Below are 21,397 nucleotides of genomic sequence, written 5' to 3'. Positions count from 1 at the left end.
TTAAACCCTTCATGGCGACACTACTTCTTCCCAATAATAGTCCAATCAAACCCTTGGGTAAAGGTCCATAGATGCCCATAGAGAGGGCCTGAGGACCCATTTCAGGAGTTAATACATATCGGGCGGAGGTACTGAGGTCCAGTCCTGCGCTTCCTGCTGTTGCTCTGGAGAGCGAAGATATTGTATGTTTTTGTTTTTGGTTAATGTCTGATTGATAGTTTGAGGAGGATACACAGACGTTGCCCCTATTATTCGTTGGGGCCGGGGAAGGCCCCGGGAGGAGTTTCCCGACAGTGGTGTCCCATCCTTGTGGGCCACTGAGCGACAATCTCGTGCCCAACGTTTTCCCTTATTGCATTTAGGGCGTAAACCAGGGATTTTCTGACCATCTGGAGGGTTTTGAGTAGGGAAGGAAGGACCAGGGTGACAATGAAAAGATCCACATTCTCCAGCAAAATGACCTGCCTTTCCACATTGAAAACTAGTGTTTGTTCTCTTTTGATTGTTTTTAAACCCCACTTTAGTTAATGCTGCAGCCATAGCAGCACCCTGTATATAAGCAGGCCCCATGTCTGCACAAAGGCGAATATAATCCTCCAATGTTCCCCGTTTTCTCCAAGGTCGAATTGCAGCCTGATGTGCATTATTAGCGTTTTCAAAAGCAAGTTGCTTAACTACAATTGTACCAGTGAGTCCATCCACAATGAGTCTCCCCACCGGCTGTAACAATCTGTCTACAAAATCAGCATATGGTTCATCAGGTCCCTGTCTCATTTTTGAAAGATCCTCAGTTTTGTGTGTAGAAGATAATTTCCTCCAGGCTTGTAATGCCAAATGATTTATTTGAGGATAAGCAACAAAGGTATAAGTTAATTGATCTTGTAAAGAAATATATGGTCCTTCCCCAATCAGCATATGATAATCAACTGGAATATCATGGGTAGCATTCTTTTCTGCTTGTTCAGCAGCCCGTTCATAAAAATCAAACTTCCATATTAAATAATCTCCACCATTTAAACAAGCTCGTGCAATAGACTTCCAATCAGCGGGGGAAAGAGCTTCTCCTGCAATAGTGTCAACCATAGCAGTAGTAAAAGGAGCAGTGGGCCCATATTGAGCACAAGCAGATTTTAAATCTTTCAAAACTTTAAAAGGAAGAGCCTGATGCTCCCTAATACCCTGTTGAGGATTATTAGGATCAGGTCTTTCTAGGACAGGACAACAGAAAATAGGATCTTCTCCTCGTTTTATTGCTGCTTGTACAGCATGTTGCAAGAGACTGAGCATTTTTACAGATGTAGATTTTTGAGGAAGACAGTCCTTACTAACTTGCAGCTTTTTCACTGACTTATCTATCATAGCCATTAGAAAATCATCCTCAGGATATTTCTCTCTTTTATGTTTAAAAGCCTCATCTGTTAAGTCAAAATGTTCCTCTTCATCTGAAATATTTAAATTAATTAGCTCTTTCGGTTTAGGAAGTGGTGACGCAGTAGCTGATAATACAGTCTTTTCTTCTGTCAGAGGCTTATGTTTTTCTGACTTTACATTCAAATCAACACTATCATGAGAAGAACCTAAACATATTTTTATCAGATTCCACAAACTAAATGTAACAACGGCAGTATGAGTAGGCCCTCGAGACTCATAATAATTTTTTACATCTTCTCCAACTTTCTGCCAGATTTCTATGTCACAGAGCCACCATCAGGAAACCAGGGAGATACATCATGGATATGCTGCAAAAATTCAGTCAACTGTGAGGTAGAAACTTTATTACCCCGAGCTTTAAGCATCGAAAGTAAAGCCGGAGCAAATAATTCACGCTCCTTTGAGCCCTTTTGCCCCATCTTATTTTACTTCTGACTGTTGCCTTATGCCTCTATTAGTTTCACTTTTACTCGTGGCCACACATATTTTGCATAAGGGTTCTCTTACCTGCACTTTCTTTTTCTTTTAATTGCCTTCACGCTTCAGGTCCCTGTTCGGGCGCCACTTGCCGCGGACCAGCCTCAGAAAGAGGATTTCACCGCCCAGGGTCAGAAGGGACGGGGTAAGGAACTGAAGTAGCACCGACGAATGGGGTCAGAAGGACCAAGACAACTGATGGTTGCAAGGCAAGTTTTATTATGCTACGGTTGCAGATTATATAGACTAGAAAAGGGAAGGTTGCCAGACGGTGGTTTAGATTATCAATACACTGTCTCGGCTCAAGGTTAACTTCTGTGGGAGAAAACCCATAAACCCAGAATCATCCAAAATAACCTGCACATGCAGGGGGGAGACAGGTTTGCTTGTCTCATTTTACATACTTTCTGATTTCTGGGCCCTGGTGATTTATCTCCCGTGGAATGGAACAAGGAGGGGAACAAGTAGGGACAGTCCCTTCGAGCAGCGGCGGCATGTCTGGCATGTCCGTAGCCTGCTCTCAAGGCTGACTGCTTCCCACACATATGTTGGCTTGTTTAAGCCTCAAGCCCTCGATCCTTTGTTGAAATACAATAATTTCATTCCTATGGTTTTCAATACCAAAAACTCAACCTCCAGGAGGACTAAAGTCTAATTTGTACTCCAAACCAAGTAGCAGTGCAGTTCGCTACTACTGAGGCTGAATCCATAAAGACTTCAAGACCACGACCAGAAGACAAGTTATTATATATAATACCCTAGAAGGCCTGAAACATAATTATCATATACATAGCTGGTCCTTCAGAGCTTTTTACCTTTAACATGATTTTTTTTTTTTTTTTCGCGGTACGCAGGCCTCTCACTGTTGTGGCCTCTCCCGTTGAGGAGCACAGGCTCCAGACACGTGCAGGCTCAGCGGCCATGGCACACGGGTCCAGCCGCTCCGCGGCATGTGGGATCTTCCCGGACCGGGGCATGAACCCGTGTCCCCCGCATCGGCAGGCGGATTCTCAACCGCTGCGCCACCAGGGAAGCCCTATAACATGTTTTTTGATGAAAGTTATTTAATGTACTGGAGATAACTGTGACTTACTGATCAAATATTTGAATACTTATACTTACCTGGGATTTCATTTCTGCTGAAAGAAAAAGGAAGAACAGGACTCACCTAAAAAAAAAAACAAACTTTAGAAATGAAAGTAAAAATGTTATCACACACTATCACTTTTGGAAGCAGCATAGAGGGGCAGTCAACGGTAAAACACTGGTGAAATAGGTCAAAACTCTAGGCCAAATATCCATTATTATTATCATCAGTGACAGTACCACAACTGTGCCCTTCATAATTAATAAGCACTCCTAAGAATCTTCATTTGGCACCAGATGATGTGTTTAAGAGAAACACTCTGGGAGGTTCTGAATCAGACTTGGTTTTGTGTTAGCCAAGTTACAGGAGAATTTTTACAGTGGGGGGAAGGGAAGAAGGAAACGGAGCAGAAAAAGAACTGAAGCCATCATGTACAAACCAAGAAAGCACTGAGCATTCCAAACGTTATGTCAGACACTAAAGTGACTGATACAGGCTCAAGTGGTTTATAAAACCTATAAAAGGACTACAACAGCAAAGTCCCCATTTATCTGTAGAGTTCAGAAACTAAAACAAGGAATATTTTAGCTTAAAACCTTATCTCAAGAGAATCATATACACTTCACATGAATAAAAATACCTGAAACCAAACATTTTTAAAAGCTCCAATACCCAAAATATAAAGAAAAAAAATAATTCAGAAGACTCAATCAATCCATGATAATCACAAAACGGCTGGGCAATGTCTATCTCCCTTCCACACTAACCATCCATCCCCTGGAAGGCCAAGGGAGATCAGACCTTCCAGACTTACCTTCCAGACCTTCCAAACACCTGGCTGCTGCAAAATTCGATGGAGACTCCTTGTGGAACAGCAGTTTCCCATCTCTTGTGTCTCTCCCTATCGTGATCATGCAGGAAGCAAGTCTGGCTGTGCTATTTCTTATCATTGTCTGTCACCCATCTGCAACATGATATTGAAAAAGTAGTTCCCTTTCCCTCAGAAGGTTGAGGCTCAGCTACAGGGGTAATTCTCCTGGGCACACAGTCATAATTTAGGCCGACTCAGTGACTTCAACAGGCTTAATCATGTGATCGGGTTGGTTGCCAGCTGCATAATGCTCCCACATCTGTAGATAGAGCCGCTCTAGTTCCATCGTGTATTGTTTGGTGTTGAACAGAGGGCTAGATGTTCTCTGCTTCCAGACTTTGCCACGAATTTTCTTCAGGTATTCGAGATCAGTTCCCAGTTTCACAGCTATCTCTTCATATTCTTGTGTATTTTTAGCAATCAGCTCAAGGCAGCCTAAACAAGTGAGCTGGGAAGCTGCAACTCGGGAAGCAAGAGTCTCTCCTGGCATAGTCACCATGGGGGTCCCTGCCCAAAGGACGTCCATCCCTGTGGTGTGTCCATTACAGAGTGGAGTGTCCAAGCAGACATCAGCCAGCTGGCCTCTCCGAACATGTTCCTCTTTAGGAGCAACAGGGGAAAAAATGATACGGTTCGGGGGAAGGCCCATATTTTGTGCGTACTGTTGAATATTAGCTTCTCCTGCTGCTGGAAAACGCAACAGCCACAGTACACTATTGGGAACATGCTTCAGAATATTTGCCCACATCTGTAAAGTAGATGGGTCAATTTTGTATAACTGATTAAAGTTACAGTACACAATGGCATCTTCTGGTAACCCGTACTGAGAACGTGTGGTTACAATAATGGTACGGGGAACCTCCTCTCCAGTGGCAGCCTTATTGTTGATCAGGGTAGTTGCCAGTCCATTGCTAATACTGAATCCATTAATTGTAATCTGAATTTGTCCTCTGTTAATCATTTCAACAACTGCTTCTGCAACAGTATTCATAGGAATGACAGGCATACTAAGAGCTGTATTACTGCTGTCTGAATTGTCTTCTCCATCAGGACATTTCATCTTGACTATTTGCACATCTGATAGACTATCAAGAAATGCTTGGAGGTCGATGCCATTCAGCACAATCCGATTGTCATAAATGTGCCCATTGGACTTAAAATCGATGACGGCTTTTGTCTTCAGGTGAGGGAACATGATCACCAATAAAGAAAGTATGGGGCATATAAGCCAGTTTCTCAGAATACTGCTCAGCAACTTCAGCAGGTGAAGTTTCCTGATCAGTGATGATATAATCCATGAAAAGCACGCCACTAGTCCCAGGGTACCCCAGCCACACTGCCTGAATAGGAGCTGGCCTGAGAGCAAAGAGTTCATTTCGAGCACCCCTGGTATAACCATTCATGTTTACAAGGATGTGTATACCATCTTGATGGATGCGATCAGCTGCTTTCCCATTGCATGGAATCTGAGAAAGATCAATGAAATGATTGGCTTCTGCCATCACCTTCGCTCGGAAGTTTGTGCCATCATGTGGGCTCAGGGCATAACAGAATATCTCAAATTTATCAGGATTGTGCATGCCTGGAATAGACTGCATAAGATGAGAAGTAGGATGATTCCCAAAGTCAGAACTCACGTATCCTACACGCAGTCGACCATCACTGAGCTTCAAGTCTTTTGGATGTTCATACGGTGGTTTATGAAGGACACTTATGTTAGCCAAGCAGAGGTTCCCATGCCTCTCAGCAATAGCCTTCCTGAAGCCATGAGAAAGAGGATAGAGCATACTATGATGAGGCTGCACAGAAGGCAACCTATTCTTCTCCAACTGGTCAGCCACAATGCTGGCCAACTTCTTCATTCGCTCCTCATAGTCTGTCCAATCACAGACAACCTGCAGGCAATGAGCCAAATTACAGTAAGCGTCAGGAAAATCAGGTTGAAGCTTCAGAACAGTGCGATAAGAAGCAATTGCTTCTGGAATATTCCCTGCATCCTGGTGAATGGAAGCCAGATTGCTGTGGGCATCCGCAAATGCAGGGCTGATCTGAACGGCACGAGTATAACACTGCAAGGCTCCCTGAACATCCTGCATCTCCCATAGAGTGTTTCCCATATTACAGTGGGCCTCAGCAAAGGTAGGACTGATTCGAATAGCCTCCTTGTAATGCATCAGAGCTTCGTGCAGTTTTCCCTGCTGCTTCAATACACTTGCTAAATTTGAATGGGCATCAGCACAGTCTGGGCAGAGCTCTAATGCTTTACGATACAAGCGAACTGCCTCTTCACTGTTTCCCTGTTCTCCTTTGATGTTGGCTAGGTTATTCAGAGAGTCTGCATGGGTGGGACACAGCCGGAGAGCTGTATGATAACAATCTTCTGCTTCAGCAACACTGCCCATCTCTTTGAGAGCGTTGCCTAGGTTGCAGTAAGCATCAGGGAAATGTGGTTGCAGTTCAATAGCTCGCCTGTGGGTGTCTATTGCCAGATCCATCAGGCCTTGCTCATAGTATACACAAGCCAGGTTGCCATGTACCACTGCATGATTTGGACTCAAGCTTAGGGCACGAAGGTAAGCTGCCACAGCTCTGTCAAAAATCCGTGCCTCATTGAAGACATTTCCTAAATTGATATAAGCATCCAGGAAATTGGGGTCAAGGGTGACAGCCTTTTCAAAGTGATGAACTGCAAGCCAAATCTCCCCTTGTGCATTGAAAACACAGCCAAAGTGGTTGAGAGTCCGCCTGCCGATGCAGGGGACACAGGTTCGTGCTCCGGTCCGGGAAGATCCCACATGCCGCGGAGCGGCTGGGCCCGTGAGCCATGGCCGTTGAGCCTGCGCGTCCGGAGCCTGTGCTCCGCAATGGGAGAGGCCACAACAGTGAGAGGCCCACATACCTCAAAAAAAAAAAAAAAAAAAAAAAAAAAGAAAACACAGCCAAGATTACTCCAAGCTACTGCAAAGTTCGGTTGCGTCTCAATTGCTTTCAAATAACATGCCTTGGCTTCTTCTAAGCCACCCAGGGCTTTGAGCAGGTTCCCCAGGTCACTGCGAACACAGTACAAATCAGGATTGTACTGAAGAGCAGAGACGTAAGCTTGTGCTGCCCCTTCCATGTCGCCTGCTGCTACCAAAGCGGCTGCCAGGTTAATAGAACCATCGATGAAATCTGGTTTGAGACGCAATGCATGCCGGTAATGCTCAGTTGCTTCCTGCAACTGCCCTCTTTCCTTGTACACATTCCCCAAATTCGAATAGGCTTCTGCCAGAAGAGGGTTCTGTTTAATTGCCAGAGTACTAAAGTGGGCAGATCTGTCCAGCCTTCGACACTGGAAGTGTATAGATGAAAGTAATAAAAGTACACCAGTATTGCCTGGCTCTTGTCTCCAGAGCTGCATGCAGTGTCTCTCAGCTGTCTCAAAATCTCCTGCCTGATATTCTCGATGTGCCAACTCAGCTAACCCTTGGAAGGAAAGCATACGTTTCGTTGGTTCTGTGCTGTCGGCCACGTTGCCCATGGAAGACGCCATCTGGAGCTTCTGGAGAGAGTGAAAAAAGGGGGTAATTGAGTCCCGCTGCCGCCACTACTGGCAAGAATGTTTCTAGTTGTAGGAAACACGAGCGCAGCAGCCGTACCACTGCTTTGACAGGCTTAAGCGGTGGCAACAGTTACAGGCACCGAACCTTAGGAACTCTGGTTGGCCATCTACCTCTCATGCTCTTGAAATCTTAATTCTTAACCCTGCCCTCTTCCACCATTTTTCTCCTAATCAGGGAATAAAAATTACCTATCCATTTGCCTTAGAAGAAATCAAAAGTCAGTAGGCCAAACACTTTTTAAAATATTGTTTTCTGTCCATTTGGAAATGAAATTCATGATTGACTTTTCTTCATCATTCATATAGTCAACGTGGAAAACATTAGGGCTGTGAATTTCAATACAGTAAGATAAAATTTTAAATTGGCCTTCCCAAACCACTAATAAGTAACCGATGTTGTATATAATGCTAAAATCTTAGAGACTGAGTTTGATATTTTAAAAGTTCTGAAAACATCAGCTAATTTCTCCTCATCAAATTTCTTATGCCTCAAACCTGAGTATTACTTTTTGAAAGATAAATTTATTTATTTTTATTTATTTATTTTTATTTTGGCTGCATTGGGTCTTCAGTGCTGCGTGCAGGCTTTCTCTAGTTGCAGCGAGCAGGGGCTACTCTTTGTTGCAGTGCCCGGGCTTCTCATCACAGTAGCTTCTATTGTTGTTCCACAACTCTATGGGTTCCTTTTTAGGTCCTACGAAGAACCCTAGAAATTAGTTCATGTAATTATAGGTTTTTGCAAAATTGTCAAAAGTGAGATATTTTAATTTCCATCAAGTAAGACCAGCGTCTCTTTCTTTGTCAATTTTCCTTCTATCATATTCTGCTATGTTGGATCATATTGGATTGGTCACAGGCTTTTTGGAAATCTGGCTAAGGAGATGTTTTCAGTGAGGCTATTATGTGATTTTCAGACACCACCATATGTAATTGACTATATACTATCCCATTACAGGGATAACTTCCAGTACTCTTACTGACTACTCTACTGACTTAACTAGCACAAGACACAGAAGCATAAGGACAAAAACCACCTTACAATATAGCCATGTCTTGCACTTCACAGCTCTCAAAGCATGTGCATTTGAAGAAGAAAAAAAGAACTGAAAAGTATAAAACCAGAAGTTATGCTGTGGAAAATTATTTCAATCATCAGGCATGTGAAAGATAAGTCAAAGATTCAGTTTTCTTCAATGCTTAGTCAAAATGGAAATTTCCTTCTGTCAAGAATATACTCCAGGGCTTCCCTGGTGGTGCAGTGGTTGAGAGTCTGCCTGCCGATGCAGGGGACACGGGTTCGTGCCCCGGTCCGGGAAGACCCCAAATGCCGCGTAGCAGCTAGGCCCGTGAGCCATGGCCACTGAGCCTGCATGTCCGGAGCCTGTGTCCCGTAATGGGGAGAGGCCACAACAGTGAGACGCCAGCATACCGCAAAAACAAACAAACAAACGAAAAAAACACAATATACTCCAGGGGCTTCCCTGATGGCACAGTGGTTAGGAAGCCACCTGCCAATGCAGGGGACACAGGTTCGAGCCCTGGTCCGGGAAGATCCCACATGCCGCGGAGCAACTAAGACCGTGTGCCGCAACTATGGAGCCTGCGCTCTAGAGCCCGTGAGCCACAACTACTGAGCCTGCGAGCCACAACTACTGAAGCTCGCGGGCCTAGAGACCGTGCTCTGCAACAAGAGAAGCCACCGCAATAAGAAGCCTGCACACCGCAACAAAGAGTATCCCCCAGTCGCTGCAACTAGAGAAAGCCTGCGCACAGCAACGAAGACACAACACAGTCAACAATAAATAAATAAATAAATAAAAGAATATACCCCATCAATAATGTGTGCAATGGAATGGTGTGAATGAGTATTTTATCAGAATTCCTGTAATGCACAAACCTATAGCAGTACTGAAATCAGTAATGCATTTATAATAGTAAATATTTATGAGGAAGTAATCCATAGAGGTTTTCTCAAAGATAACAATGAAAATTAATGTGACATTATCAATAATAAATTGTGACGCTGAAATAAACTTTTCTAAACTATTAATAACTAAAAGCAAACTCTAAACAACCATGTTAAAAGAAATCTATGTCTATAAACTACAAAGTTTATTTCTTAAAATTTTATTTCTAAAACACATAAACTGTCATATGAGGAGGCAGTTAAAGAATATATAGCTACAAGAGTGGGGAAAAAGTTTTATAGAGACACATCTGGCAGTAATTAATTTTCAAATGTCATTTTTCTAGATTTTGTGACACCTATAGTATTGATATTTGAAAGCATTTAAAAAATTGTAATTGGAAGATTTGCTACTTCCAGGTAGAGTAAAATATTTTGAAGCAAAACACCATTTCCACTGAGAAAAATAAAAAAAGCCAAATAAAATAGTCAGCATTCAATCAAAAATTTCTAGACATACCAAGAGATAGAATCATATGACTAAAATTCTAAGAAAAGAACAGATAATACAAAAATATTTAGATAAGATATTGTGTATATTTATCAGGAAAAGTCTTTATCAAGAAAAGACTTTAAAATCATCAGAATTAATATTATATTTTATTTATTTGTATATTTTATTTGTATATAGATATTTATATATTTATATAAAGAACGTAAAGATAAAGCCCTAGTTAAGGCAGTGACAAAAGCAGTAGCAGTGGGAGTGAAAAGAAATGGTTATATGCAAGGACATTTTGTCAGTAAAAGTCCAAGATCAAATGTCTGACTGCATACATGGGATGGATAGATGGAGTGGGAAAAATCAAAGTTAACTATAGAGGTTCTAGTGAAGATGGGGTTGCCATTACCCAACCCAAGGGGTTGCGATCATCCCCAAGGTCTATGAGACTCCAAGGGAAGGTCATGGTCGAGGAAAAGTTAATTGCTGGGAAAATAAGACTCCCAGTCTCTCCATCTCCCTATACTAGTTTTTGTTTTAACATCTTTATTGGAGTAAAATTGCTGTACAATGGTGTGTTAGTTTCCACTTTATAACAAAGTAAATCAGTTATACATATACATATGTCCCCATATCTCTGCCCTCTTGCATCTCCCTCCCTCCCACCCTCCCTGTCTCACCCCTCTAGGTGGTCACAAAGCACAGAGCTGATCTTCCTGTGCTATGCGGCTGCTTCCCACTAGCTATCTATTCCTTTTTGTTTTTCTCATATACGTAGCAGCATTTCATTCAAGGGGAAAGGCATTGATCTGACTGGTCAAATTAAACACCATAGTTGAAGGCACATTTACAGTGGTTACTTCCTCCACAATTTAGAAAGTAAAGTTCACAATTTCCCTCTTCCTACACAGTGGAACACATTGGCCATTCCTCCAAAGTTTCCACTCCATAGAGTGGACCAGAGATGACGTTAGCCCAGAACTGAGAGCTTGGCATGAGATGGTGTCAACGCCACCTAGAGCTCTGGCATAAGTTATGACCCAACCCAGCTCTACAGAGACCTCTGCATGGAATCTTGTGTCAGCCATAATAATGTGATTCTGTTTTTCATTTGGTTTTCTTCTTTGCTTAACTTTCCCTGGCCACTCTGACAAACAAAATTTCAGGCAATCTTGGGCCACTCACTAACTTTATTCCATCTAATGTTATCCAGATTCCCAAGAAAATTACTAACAATAAAGGGGGAAATTTGGAACATGGTGAGTTTTAAGTGCCTGAAATATACAGTTAACTGAATCCAGTTAAGTAGCAAATTCTTTGGATCTCAAATATGCCAGTAGAAGAGCAGACTAAGCTCAATTTAATGTACTCTTACTGGAGACACATGTAAGTTCTGGGTCAATTTTGAAAATGTTAAAAGCACATAGCTGAGATTAAAAGAAAGAAAGGAACACCTGCATGTTTCCGAAAGTAACAGAGAAATTAAATCCAGAGAAATAAGAGCAGACTGATGTGTATGGGTTCCGTTCCTTAGTATAGGCCTTATGTAAATAGGGGCTGGAGCTAGAAATCTAACATTACCTTGAGGCCAGGAATTTAGACTCAGAATGGAACAATATTGAGAAGTTAGTACAGATATCCTACAGAAATTTCATGAGGAACTGCTTAGTCCATTAAGAGGGCCAAGGGAGGTGGTGAGGAAGATTGATATCTCTTGAAAACCTTCAGGTACAGAAAACATCAACACCTCTGAAAAGTAGGCCTGTCCTTCCCAGAGTTGTGATGGCCAGGTTGTCACTAACCTCTAAGGACCTGTATGAATCAGAAACTGCAAGGAGAGTAATTCAAAGAAAAACAGATGCAGGATGGGTGTGGCAATAAATCCTAGGACCCTATCAGAAACAAAATTAAAACCACTCTAGAGGGAAATTTTAACAAACCAGGGCAGAGAGTATCCTAACCAGAATAGAATAATAATTCTGAGGAAGTTACTTTACTTATTTAAGTAATATTCAATGCATTTCCATGGCCAGGCCCTTTTGAAGAATTCTAAAACATATACAAACAATTCATTTACATCTTATATATCCCACCATCCAGAGCAAAATTCACTTAAGAACTGTACTGGTGGAAATTGGGCAGCACTATGGAGAAAATAAAAAGGTGTTTACCATCAAAAAACATGAAGGTAAGAAAGATAATGTCTAATTTTTTAATTATCCTGTGGTTTCTTGAAATCTTTTGGAAACCCAAAATAGAGAAACCTAGGAGGAAATGAAGATTTAAATATTTAGAGATTTATCAACTCATCTATAAAAGCTTTATTAATCTCTTCTTTTAATAACATTCCTGAGAGGTATAAATGTGTCCAGTGATAGGGTTGAATAAGCCTGAGAGAAGTTCAATTGTTTACTATTCTTGGTCAGCTCTTAAGACCTTTCAGGAGCATCTTGATTTTCATGGCCTCATCCAACAAAAGCAGGATATTTTACAGAAAGTCCTGGTCCACTTTTTGGCTTGCTTTTGTGTTTATGTTTTTGGTTTTTTCACATTGGGCGGTACATTAGGCTACCTATTGCATACTCCCTCATTCATGCATGCATTCATTCAAACAATATTTACTGAGTTGAGACATTTAATTAACACTCAATAAATGATGTTTAGATGAATGAATGCGCTTTTTATCAAAGTAAGTGTAAGTACTGAGAAAAATTACAGAATGTATGATCCCAGCCCCACAAAAGCTTATAACTGTGTTGAGGATATAACAGATGCTGATGAAATAACTAATATATCATATTGGACAGTTTCTAAGTTCAAAAATGAGTTTTTATAAATAATCAGAGCCTAAGGAGGACAAAGAAGGGACAGTTCATTATGGGTTGAATCTATCAATAAATGTACATTTCAGATGAGATTTGAGATTGACCTCAAAGAAGAGGACTTAGATATATGAACAGAGAACAAAAAAGGCATGGTGATAGCATGTGCATAGATAGTGTGGCCAATATTTATGTTCTTCATTAAAGATAGTCAGAGATAACCCAAATGTAACTGTTTCCATGGGTCCATTCTCAGTATCCAAAGAAAACGGCAAATCCTATCTCAGTAAAACTAATGAAAAACACAGTCTTTAACAAAGAGATTGTGAAGGAAAGGGGGAGAGAAAGGCTTGCATCCCACACCACACAACAAAACTTATTGAATTATTTAATTTTCTCCCTCTGAAAATTTCCTCTCCCTCTCTCTGTACGTGTCTCTTCTCCCACATCTGGCCACACTCTACCAGCCATCTTTCCAGATCTTTCCAGAACTCTCCATCCTAGTTTCATTAGGCCACAATTTAAACATCTCACAGGTCTCCAGGATGCATCCCCATCACTTATTCCACAAAGACAAACAAAGGACACTTCTCAGGATCACGTTTCTTTGAAGGAAGAGGTCATGAGGAGTGATTATAAATAATATAAGGTGGAGAGCAGTGACTTAAAATACCATTTTTCACCTTAGAATGTGAATACAGGGAACTTTGGGAAACTAGAAAATCTAGAAAGGATTCACTGATAATTATTTATGTTCAATGAATAAAATAAAATGTAATAATATGGCTAAACTCTGAGAGATTAACTTTCTCAAAAGTTGCTTTCACACACCTTCACTATTGGGATGTTTGATAAACACACCTTCCCTTCTTTACTTTCTTCTTTCTTTGCAGATACTGGCACCAAATATTCAAACAATAAGAACCTTCCCATAAGTCCCTTGCCAGGCAAGATTAAGGTATAACAATCCCAACAAATTTTTGAAGAAGATAACTGGTTGAAAGCACAGGAAAAGAGCTGGGTTTCTCTTATTCAACAGTCACATAATAAGTAATGTGGGAATTGGTTTAAAAAGTCTCTCTGCATGAGGGGCTAAGGTTAAGATTAAAACTTCTGAGGCCAGAAGAGCAAAATGACTACAAGAATCCACATATTTTCAAGAGCTGCCCTTTGGATGTGAGGGATTGATTTTTCCCACTAATTTTTCAGCAACCCAACTGGTGTCTTTATTAAACGACATAAGAGAATACAGTGTGGCCAAGAAGGCTTAGATCTCCTTAGCCCCAAATCAGTTATTCTCCAGTGACTGTCCACTCAAATGAAAAAGAGAGATTTACAAGAGGAAACTGGATACAACTGAGTGTACTTTAATTTTACCTGAATTATTTATTTTGTTTTCAATTCTCCGCTGAAGTGCCTACATTAATATATTTTTAAGAACATTTCCTTAAGTTGAAGTATTCTTTCAGTATATTCATTTACTATAATTTAGAAAAGCCACATGATTTAGGCAAATTCAGTTCTATACTGCCACTGCAGTGTATTGTGAACTAAATGATACCTGGCAGTTCTTTACTCAGACACTAACTCAATTAGAAGGCAGAACAATGATACCTACCCATTCAGGGAAGGAAAGGTCACTTAGCCTCTGTAGCTGTCTTAGGTCTCTCACCATCACAGTAACAAATTGAAGACTAAAAACCATATGATCATCTCAATAGATGCAGAAAAAGCTTTTGAAAAAATTCAATATCCATTCATGGTAAAAACTCTCCAGAAAGTGGGCATAGAGGGAAAATACCTCAACATAATAAAGGCCATATATGACAAGCTCATAGCTAACATACTCAATGGTGAAAAGCTGAAAGCATTTCCGTAAGATCAGGAACAAGACAAGGACGCCCACTCACACCACTTTTATTGAAGGTAGTTTTGGAAGTCCTAGCCACAGCAATCAGACAAGAAAAGTAAATAAATAAAAGGACTCCAAAATGGAAAGGAAAAAGTAAAACTGTCACTGTTTGCAGAGGGCGTGATACATAGAAAATCTGAAAGACACCATCAAAAAATTATTAGAGCTCAAAAATGAACTTGGTAAATTTGCAGGATACAAAATTTATATATAGAAATCTACTGTATTTCTATACAATAACAGTGAACTATCAGAAAGAGAAATTAAGGAAGCAATCCCATTTACAATCACGTAAAAAAGAATAAAATACATAAGAATAAATCTGCCTAAGGAGGTAAAAGACCTGTACCCAGGGAACTATACGACACTGATACAAGAAATTAAAGATGACACAAACAGCTGGAAAGATATACCATGGTCACGGATTGGAAGAATTAATATTGTTAAAATGACCATCATACCCAAGGAAATCTACGGATTCAATGCAGTCTGTATCAACATATCAAGGGCATTTTCCACAGACCTAGAACAAATAATTTTAAAGTTTGTATGGAAACACAAAAGATCCTGAATAGTTAAAACAGTCTTGAGAAAGAAGAACACAACTGGAGGAATCATGCTCCCTGGCTTCAGACTGTGCTACAAACCTACAGTAATCAAAACAGTATGGTACTGGCACAAAAACATCGATCACTGGAACAGAATAGAGAGCCCAGAAAGAAATCCATGCACTTATGGTCAATGAATCTATGACAAAGGAGGCAAGAATATGCAGTGGAGAAATGTCTGGGCTTCCTTAGCGATGGTTTCATCAATTAATTTGTTTTCTTAAATGGACCATACTTTTCCATGTCTTTGTATACCTTGTGATTTTTTTGGTTGAAAATTTGTCTTTCAAACATTATAATGTGGTATCTATGGAAATCAGATTCTCCCACTTTCCCAGGGTTTCCTGGGCTTTTGATTGTTGAAGGCTGTAGTAGTCTGTTTGTTTAGGGACCTTTCCAAACTATTTTTGCAATGACTGTTTTCCTTATCGTATGTACGCACTGAAGTCTCTGTTCCTTTAGCTCATGTTTAGCTAATGTTTTGACAGAGATTTCCTTGAATTCCTGCACCTAATACAAACAAAAATAAATATACACAAGCACATCCACATGCACACTCAAAACCACACACCTCTGCCCATTGTGCAGATTGCTGGATCACTCCTTCAACATTTAGCTGACCTGCATTGAGTTCAGGGCTCAGCCCATGGTAAAAGCTTAGAGACTTCTCTGGTGGTTTCAGAACATGCATCTTATCTTGAGTATGCATGTGGCTTTCTTAATTGCTCTGGACACATGTGTACTTTCTGTAGGTTCTAATTTCCCAAAGAATCTCCCCCGACTTTGGCTCCTGCATCTCATGGGGTCTATTGTATTTCAATGCACAGTCTTCTGCCCCAGCCATCTGTGCTTTGTTAGTTCACCTTGCACTTCTTTTGAGCAATGACCACCGATTTTCCAGACTGTGTTCCAAGTTAGCTAAGACAGAGATAAGCATCTTGTGTCAGTCCTTCAGGTAGCTCCCAGACAGGTTAGAATAGATACACATAATAATCTGACAGTAGGGTCTCTTCTGCTCCCTCCTGAAGCAGGATTGAGGGTCCCATACTAGGAATGGTCTGCTGCTACTTTAAGACTATCACTGCATTAAGACTCCACCACTTTAAGACCATCACTACACTAACAGTGGATGAGGCAAGGGCAAGTAAAAATGCCACAAAGCTTTCCTGTCATTTTCAAATTGCCTCTTCCCTGGTTCAGTATGTGTTTGGTTGCTATAAATCTTTGGCTGATTTCAGGACTAAGAGAAACTCAAAGAACCCCACAGCAAGAAACAGTAAATCAAACTCTCAGAAGCCAAAAGACACAGAAAGAATCTTTTCTCACAAAGTAGAAAGAAAAAAGAAATTTGTTACAAAGCAGGGATCCTCAAAAAGATTAGAGCTAATTTCCTATATGAAACCACGGAATCAAGAGGCCAGACATATTTAAAGTGCTGAAAGAAAAAAATTGTCGACCAAAAATTCTATATTTGCCCAAACTGGTTTCAAAACTTAGGGAGAAATTAATGCATTCCCAGATGAACAAAGGCTGAGGGCGTTTGTTTTACAACTTCCTACCACTGCCGTATGAGAAATGCTAAATTGAACCTTCAGGTTGAAATCAAAGGACACTAGACAGCAACTCGAAGCTGTAGAAAGAAATAGAAATCTCCAGTAAAGATAAATACATGGGCAAATACTAAAGCCAGTATTGTGTTATTGGCTTGTAACACTACGTTTTATTTCTTACGTGATTGAAAAAACAAATGCATAAAATAATCATAAATCCATGTTATTGGGCTCACAAAGTATAAAGGTGTAATTTGTGACAACAGTAATGTAAAGAGGAGGAATGGAACTGTAGAGGAACAGAGTTTTTGTGTGCTACTGAAGTTGGTTTCAATTGAAATTATATTGTTTTAACTTTAGAATGGTAAATGTAATCTTCTTGATAACCTCAAAGAAAATATCAACAGACTATATGCAAAAAGAAATGAAAAGGAAATCAAGAGTTCACCACAAGAAAATCGTCTAAGCACAGAAGTCACTAATGGAGTAAATGAGGGGCAAAATATGCATAAGACATACAGAAAACAAGCAGGAAACAGACAGAATTAAGTTCTTCCTCATCAGTAATTTTTGAAAAAGTAAGTGGATTAAGCTCTCCAATAAAAAGATAAGCATTGGCAGAATGGACTTTAAAAACAACCATAATCCAAGTATATGCTGTCCGCAAAAAACTCACTTGATTTCAAAAGATACAAGTTGCTTGAAAGCTAAAGCACAGAATAAAATATCCCAAGCAAATAGTAACAAAAAAGAAAGAGAGAGAGAAAAAGAAAGGAAGGAAAGAAGGAAGGAAGCAAGGAAGGAAGGAAGGAAGGAAGGAAGGAAGGAAGGAAGGAAGGAAGGAAGGAAGGGAGATAGATCTGGGATGGCTATGTTAATATCACACAAAATAAACTTTAAATCAAAAACTATCACAAGAGGAAAAGGAGGCCACTATATGTTGATAACAAGTTCAATCTATCAAGAAGATATAACAACTATAAACAAATATGTACCAAACAACCCCCCAATATGTGAAGAAAACATTGACAGAATTGAAGGAAGAAATAGATAGTTCTAAAATAATAGTTGGAGATCAATACCTTGCTTTCAATAATGGATAACACATCTAGACAGAAGATCAGTCGAGAGGTAGGGGGACTGAATAACACATTTACCCAACTAAACCTAACAGCCATGTATAGATCACTCCACTCAACAACAGCAGAATACACATTTTTCTCAAGTACACATGGAACACTCTCCGGGAAAGACCATATGTTAGGCCACAATACAAGTACCAATACATTTTTAAGAAATTGAAATCATACAAAGTATCTTCTTTAGCCACAGTGAAATGAAGGTAGAAATCAATAACAGAACCATTGATAGCCATTTCCCAACATGCCTGCCACACATGATATAAAGCAATGAAGGGAAAAACGTAATTTACCATTTAGAAAAGTGGGAAAGAGCACATACCATTGACACAGGGTGTGTGCTGTTTCCTGTTGTCAGGGATAGAAATAAATTAGCATCATTTATTCATTAGTGTGTTAGTGTCTTGGTCAATCATTGGGCAGCCAGTGTTTCTCCCTGATGGGAAGATTTCCTATACTCAGTGTTGAGTGGAGCCAACCTTGAAAGGGGCATTTTAAAGGATTATACTGTGATGGGCTTCGCAGTACCCTTCCTCCTATGCCAGTATTTAGGCTGGGGTATTTCCATGGAGTGTGTACAATTGTAGGCCCCAGTTCACCAGAATTTAGTTTGATTCGTTTTGTTAGTACATTCCCTCAGTACTTTGTCTTTTGTATCCTTTTACATTTACTTCATTCTTTATTATCACTGTGAAACAACTTTGTTTCCTGTTCAGATGCCAAAAAGTGGATATCAATACCTCCTGAGTTTTACACATCACAGATCAGTTTTGGATATCAGGGACAGAGACAACAGCTATTTCCAATGACTTTGAGACATACTTTGAACATGTGATTAACATGTTGAGTGTTGAAATGTGTGTCGAGCTCATTATACTTGCTCTAAAAGGTTTCAAACTGCAAAGATTTAAAAATCTTTATCTTTGAATAGTTTTCCTGTGCTGTCCCTTTGTGTCAGACTGTTAATGTGCAGTTTGGCACCTTCAAATAATGTGGCTTTGTAACCAATTATTTACATGTTGTTTTATCCACAGAGAACCTTTTTTTAAAAATAAATTTACTTATTATTTATATTTGGCTATGTTGGGTCTTTGTTGCTGCTTACGGACTTTCTCTAGGTGGGGCGAGCGGGGGCTACTCTTCGTTGTGGTGTGCGGGCTCCTCATTGCTGTGGCTTCTCTTGTTGTGGAGCACGGGCTCTAGGCGCTGGGGCTTCAGTAGTTGTGGCACGCGGGCTTCAGTAGTTGTGGCTCATGGGCCCTAGAGCACAGGCTCAGTAGTTGTGGCACACGGGCTTATTTGCTCTGCGGCATGTGGGATCTTCCCGGACCAGGGCTCGTACCCATGTCCCCTGCACTGGCAGGTGGATTCCCAACCACTGTGACACCAGGGAAGTCCCCACACAGAGAATCTTAAGGTCAAAACATACAACCTGATTAACTACACTTCCTCCTGTTCACATTTCCCTCATCTTTTCTTCATCTTCTGTCTATGTTTCCTTGGCCCTGATTATATTAAGTGCTTTTACCATTTTATTTGATTGTCTGTATTCCGGTGAGTTACCACAGTGCTTTACGAGACACGCTAGGATATAAATGCCTTTAAGTAATATATATATATATATATATATATATATATATATATATATAGTCTGCTTGAGTGCAGTGTTTTTTTTTTCTGTACTGAATTCATTAGCATGGGTCGGGATAAAGTTTAGCATAGGTAGATATGTAATTTGTAAACTAATAAAGTCTTAAAAGTGAGGAAATAAGTCTTTTAAATTTAATTATTTATTGTGAAGAGCAGAATAGCATACATAAACAGGTGCCTAATGAAAACTTGTATTTTAATTTGGAACTCTCATGAACACCTATTTTTTTGTTCTTCTAATGGCATGATAGTAGGCCATTTGATTATTTTTATTTTTATGGCTTTAACTTTAGAACAATGAAATATTCATAAATTTTAAAAAGTATTTTTCTTTATTTGATGGGGGTGGGATACTGGAGAAATGAAAGGTCAAACACCTACTGAGGAATACATACTTGTCTATATAGTGTGTACTTTTATTTCAATAACTGATTTAAAATTTGTAAAAAGATGCTATAATAAGTTATTATGCCATTTTACAGACTGAATTAAGTGAATTTCAGGGAGGTATGAAACTTGCCTAAGGCTATCTACCTGCCAAGTGGTAGAAGTGAGAATTAAATCCAGGTACACCTATCGCCAAAGTTTCTGCTCATCTCTTTACATCATCCACTTTTAATAGCCAATGCTTTTCTGCTTACAAATATGACTGAGGTTTCCAGACAGTCAACATTGCTTTTTAATCAGATAGAAAAATTACTGTTGCTTCTCTAAAGACATATTCCTTTTCCATTAAGTCACTTTAGTCGTTCAGATAATACTTCCAGACAGTAGTCATCATACAGTTGGAGACTAAGAACAGAACTCAGGGATGTGTCTAGCAGTCAATAAAGACCAACTGGGCTCACTGATGATACTTACGGTCATTTCCTCTAGACTAACATAATGTTATTAAGAAGACCCTAATAATTCACAGTACTGCCCTTGCCTGATTGTTTGTTCTTCTCCTTCTGTCACTCTCTCTTTCCCCATATTATTATTATTTTTGACAATTTTTGGTGAATTAAATTCAGGGATTAGTATTCAGGAGCGCTAGTCACAAAAGCAGAGAATCTTAGCTCATACCAAAGGAAGAAAATAGAGAAAAAGTATAAATTATATGAATACACACATATCACACATGTACCAACTATATGTTGCACTTCTCCAAAATCTATTCGGTATCTGCACATTTATTGTATGTTAGCAGTAAGACTAGAAATGAGCGTTACACTCTGTTTACAAGATACTGAAAACAGACCCAAATATGAAAATTACTAGCAATGAGAATGGGGAAGAAAGACTACAACAAGGAATGTAGATGATATTTTTGTTTCTTAGCTATGATGCCAAATATTGAACTTTCAACTTGAGACAAGGAGGCCACAAAAAGTGGTATTCGTTTCCTAGAGCTGCCATGACAAAGTACCAGAGACTGAGGAGGTTAAACAACAGAAATGTACTCACTCACGTGTGTAGAGGCTAGAAATCTGAGAAGAGGTGTCAACAGGATTGATTTCTTCTGAGGTATCTCTTCTTGGTTTGTAGATGCCATGTTCTCCTTTTGTCTTCACATGGTCTTCTCTCTGTGCATGTCTGTGTCCTAATATTTTCTTTTTATAAGGACACCAGCCATATTGAATTAGAGCCCACCCATTTGACCTCATTTGACCTCATTTACCTATTTAAGGGCCTTATCTCCAAATACAGTCATAGTACGAGGTACTGTGGGTTAAGACTTCCACATATTAACTTGAGCAGGACACAGTTCAGGTGATAATAGAAGATAAGAGTAATTTAAGGAAGTAAGTAACTATTGTTTACAGTGAGCTGCTTAAGGATATGAATTTACTCAAGAAAAA

The 21,397-nt window shown here is 39.8% G+C and overlaps 1 protein-coding gene across 1 annotated transcript; it reads right to left on the bottom strand.

Moving 5' to 3' along the window:
- Positions 1–4,050: 4,050 nt before the first annotated feature.
- LOC307070145 (UDP-N-acetylglucosamine--peptide N-acetylglucosaminyltransferase 110 kDa subunit-like) lies at positions 4,051–10,341 on the bottom strand (the record flags this gene model as incomplete). The annotated part of the gene is made up of 4 exons (XM_079728724.1): positions 4,051–5,043; positions 5,204–6,489; positions 6,816–7,407; positions 10,285–10,341. The coding sequence occupies 4 exons, from the start codon at positions 10,339–10,341 to the stop codon at positions 4,051–4,053; spliced, it is 2,928 nt and encodes a 975-aa protein (XP_079584850.1).
- Positions 10,342–21,397: the final 11,056 nt, after the last annotated feature.

This window comes from Hyperoodon ampullatus (genome assembly GCF_949752795.1).
Source record: "Hyperoodon ampullatus genome assembly, contig: scaffold_231, whole genome shotgun sequence".
Lineage (NCBI taxonomy): Eukaryota > Metazoa > Chordata > Mammalia > Artiodactyla > Ziphiidae > Hyperoodon > Hyperoodon ampullatus.
The sequence above is the reverse complement of the archived record's forward strand: the minus strand, read 5'-3'. Positions and strand labels throughout refer to the sequence as shown.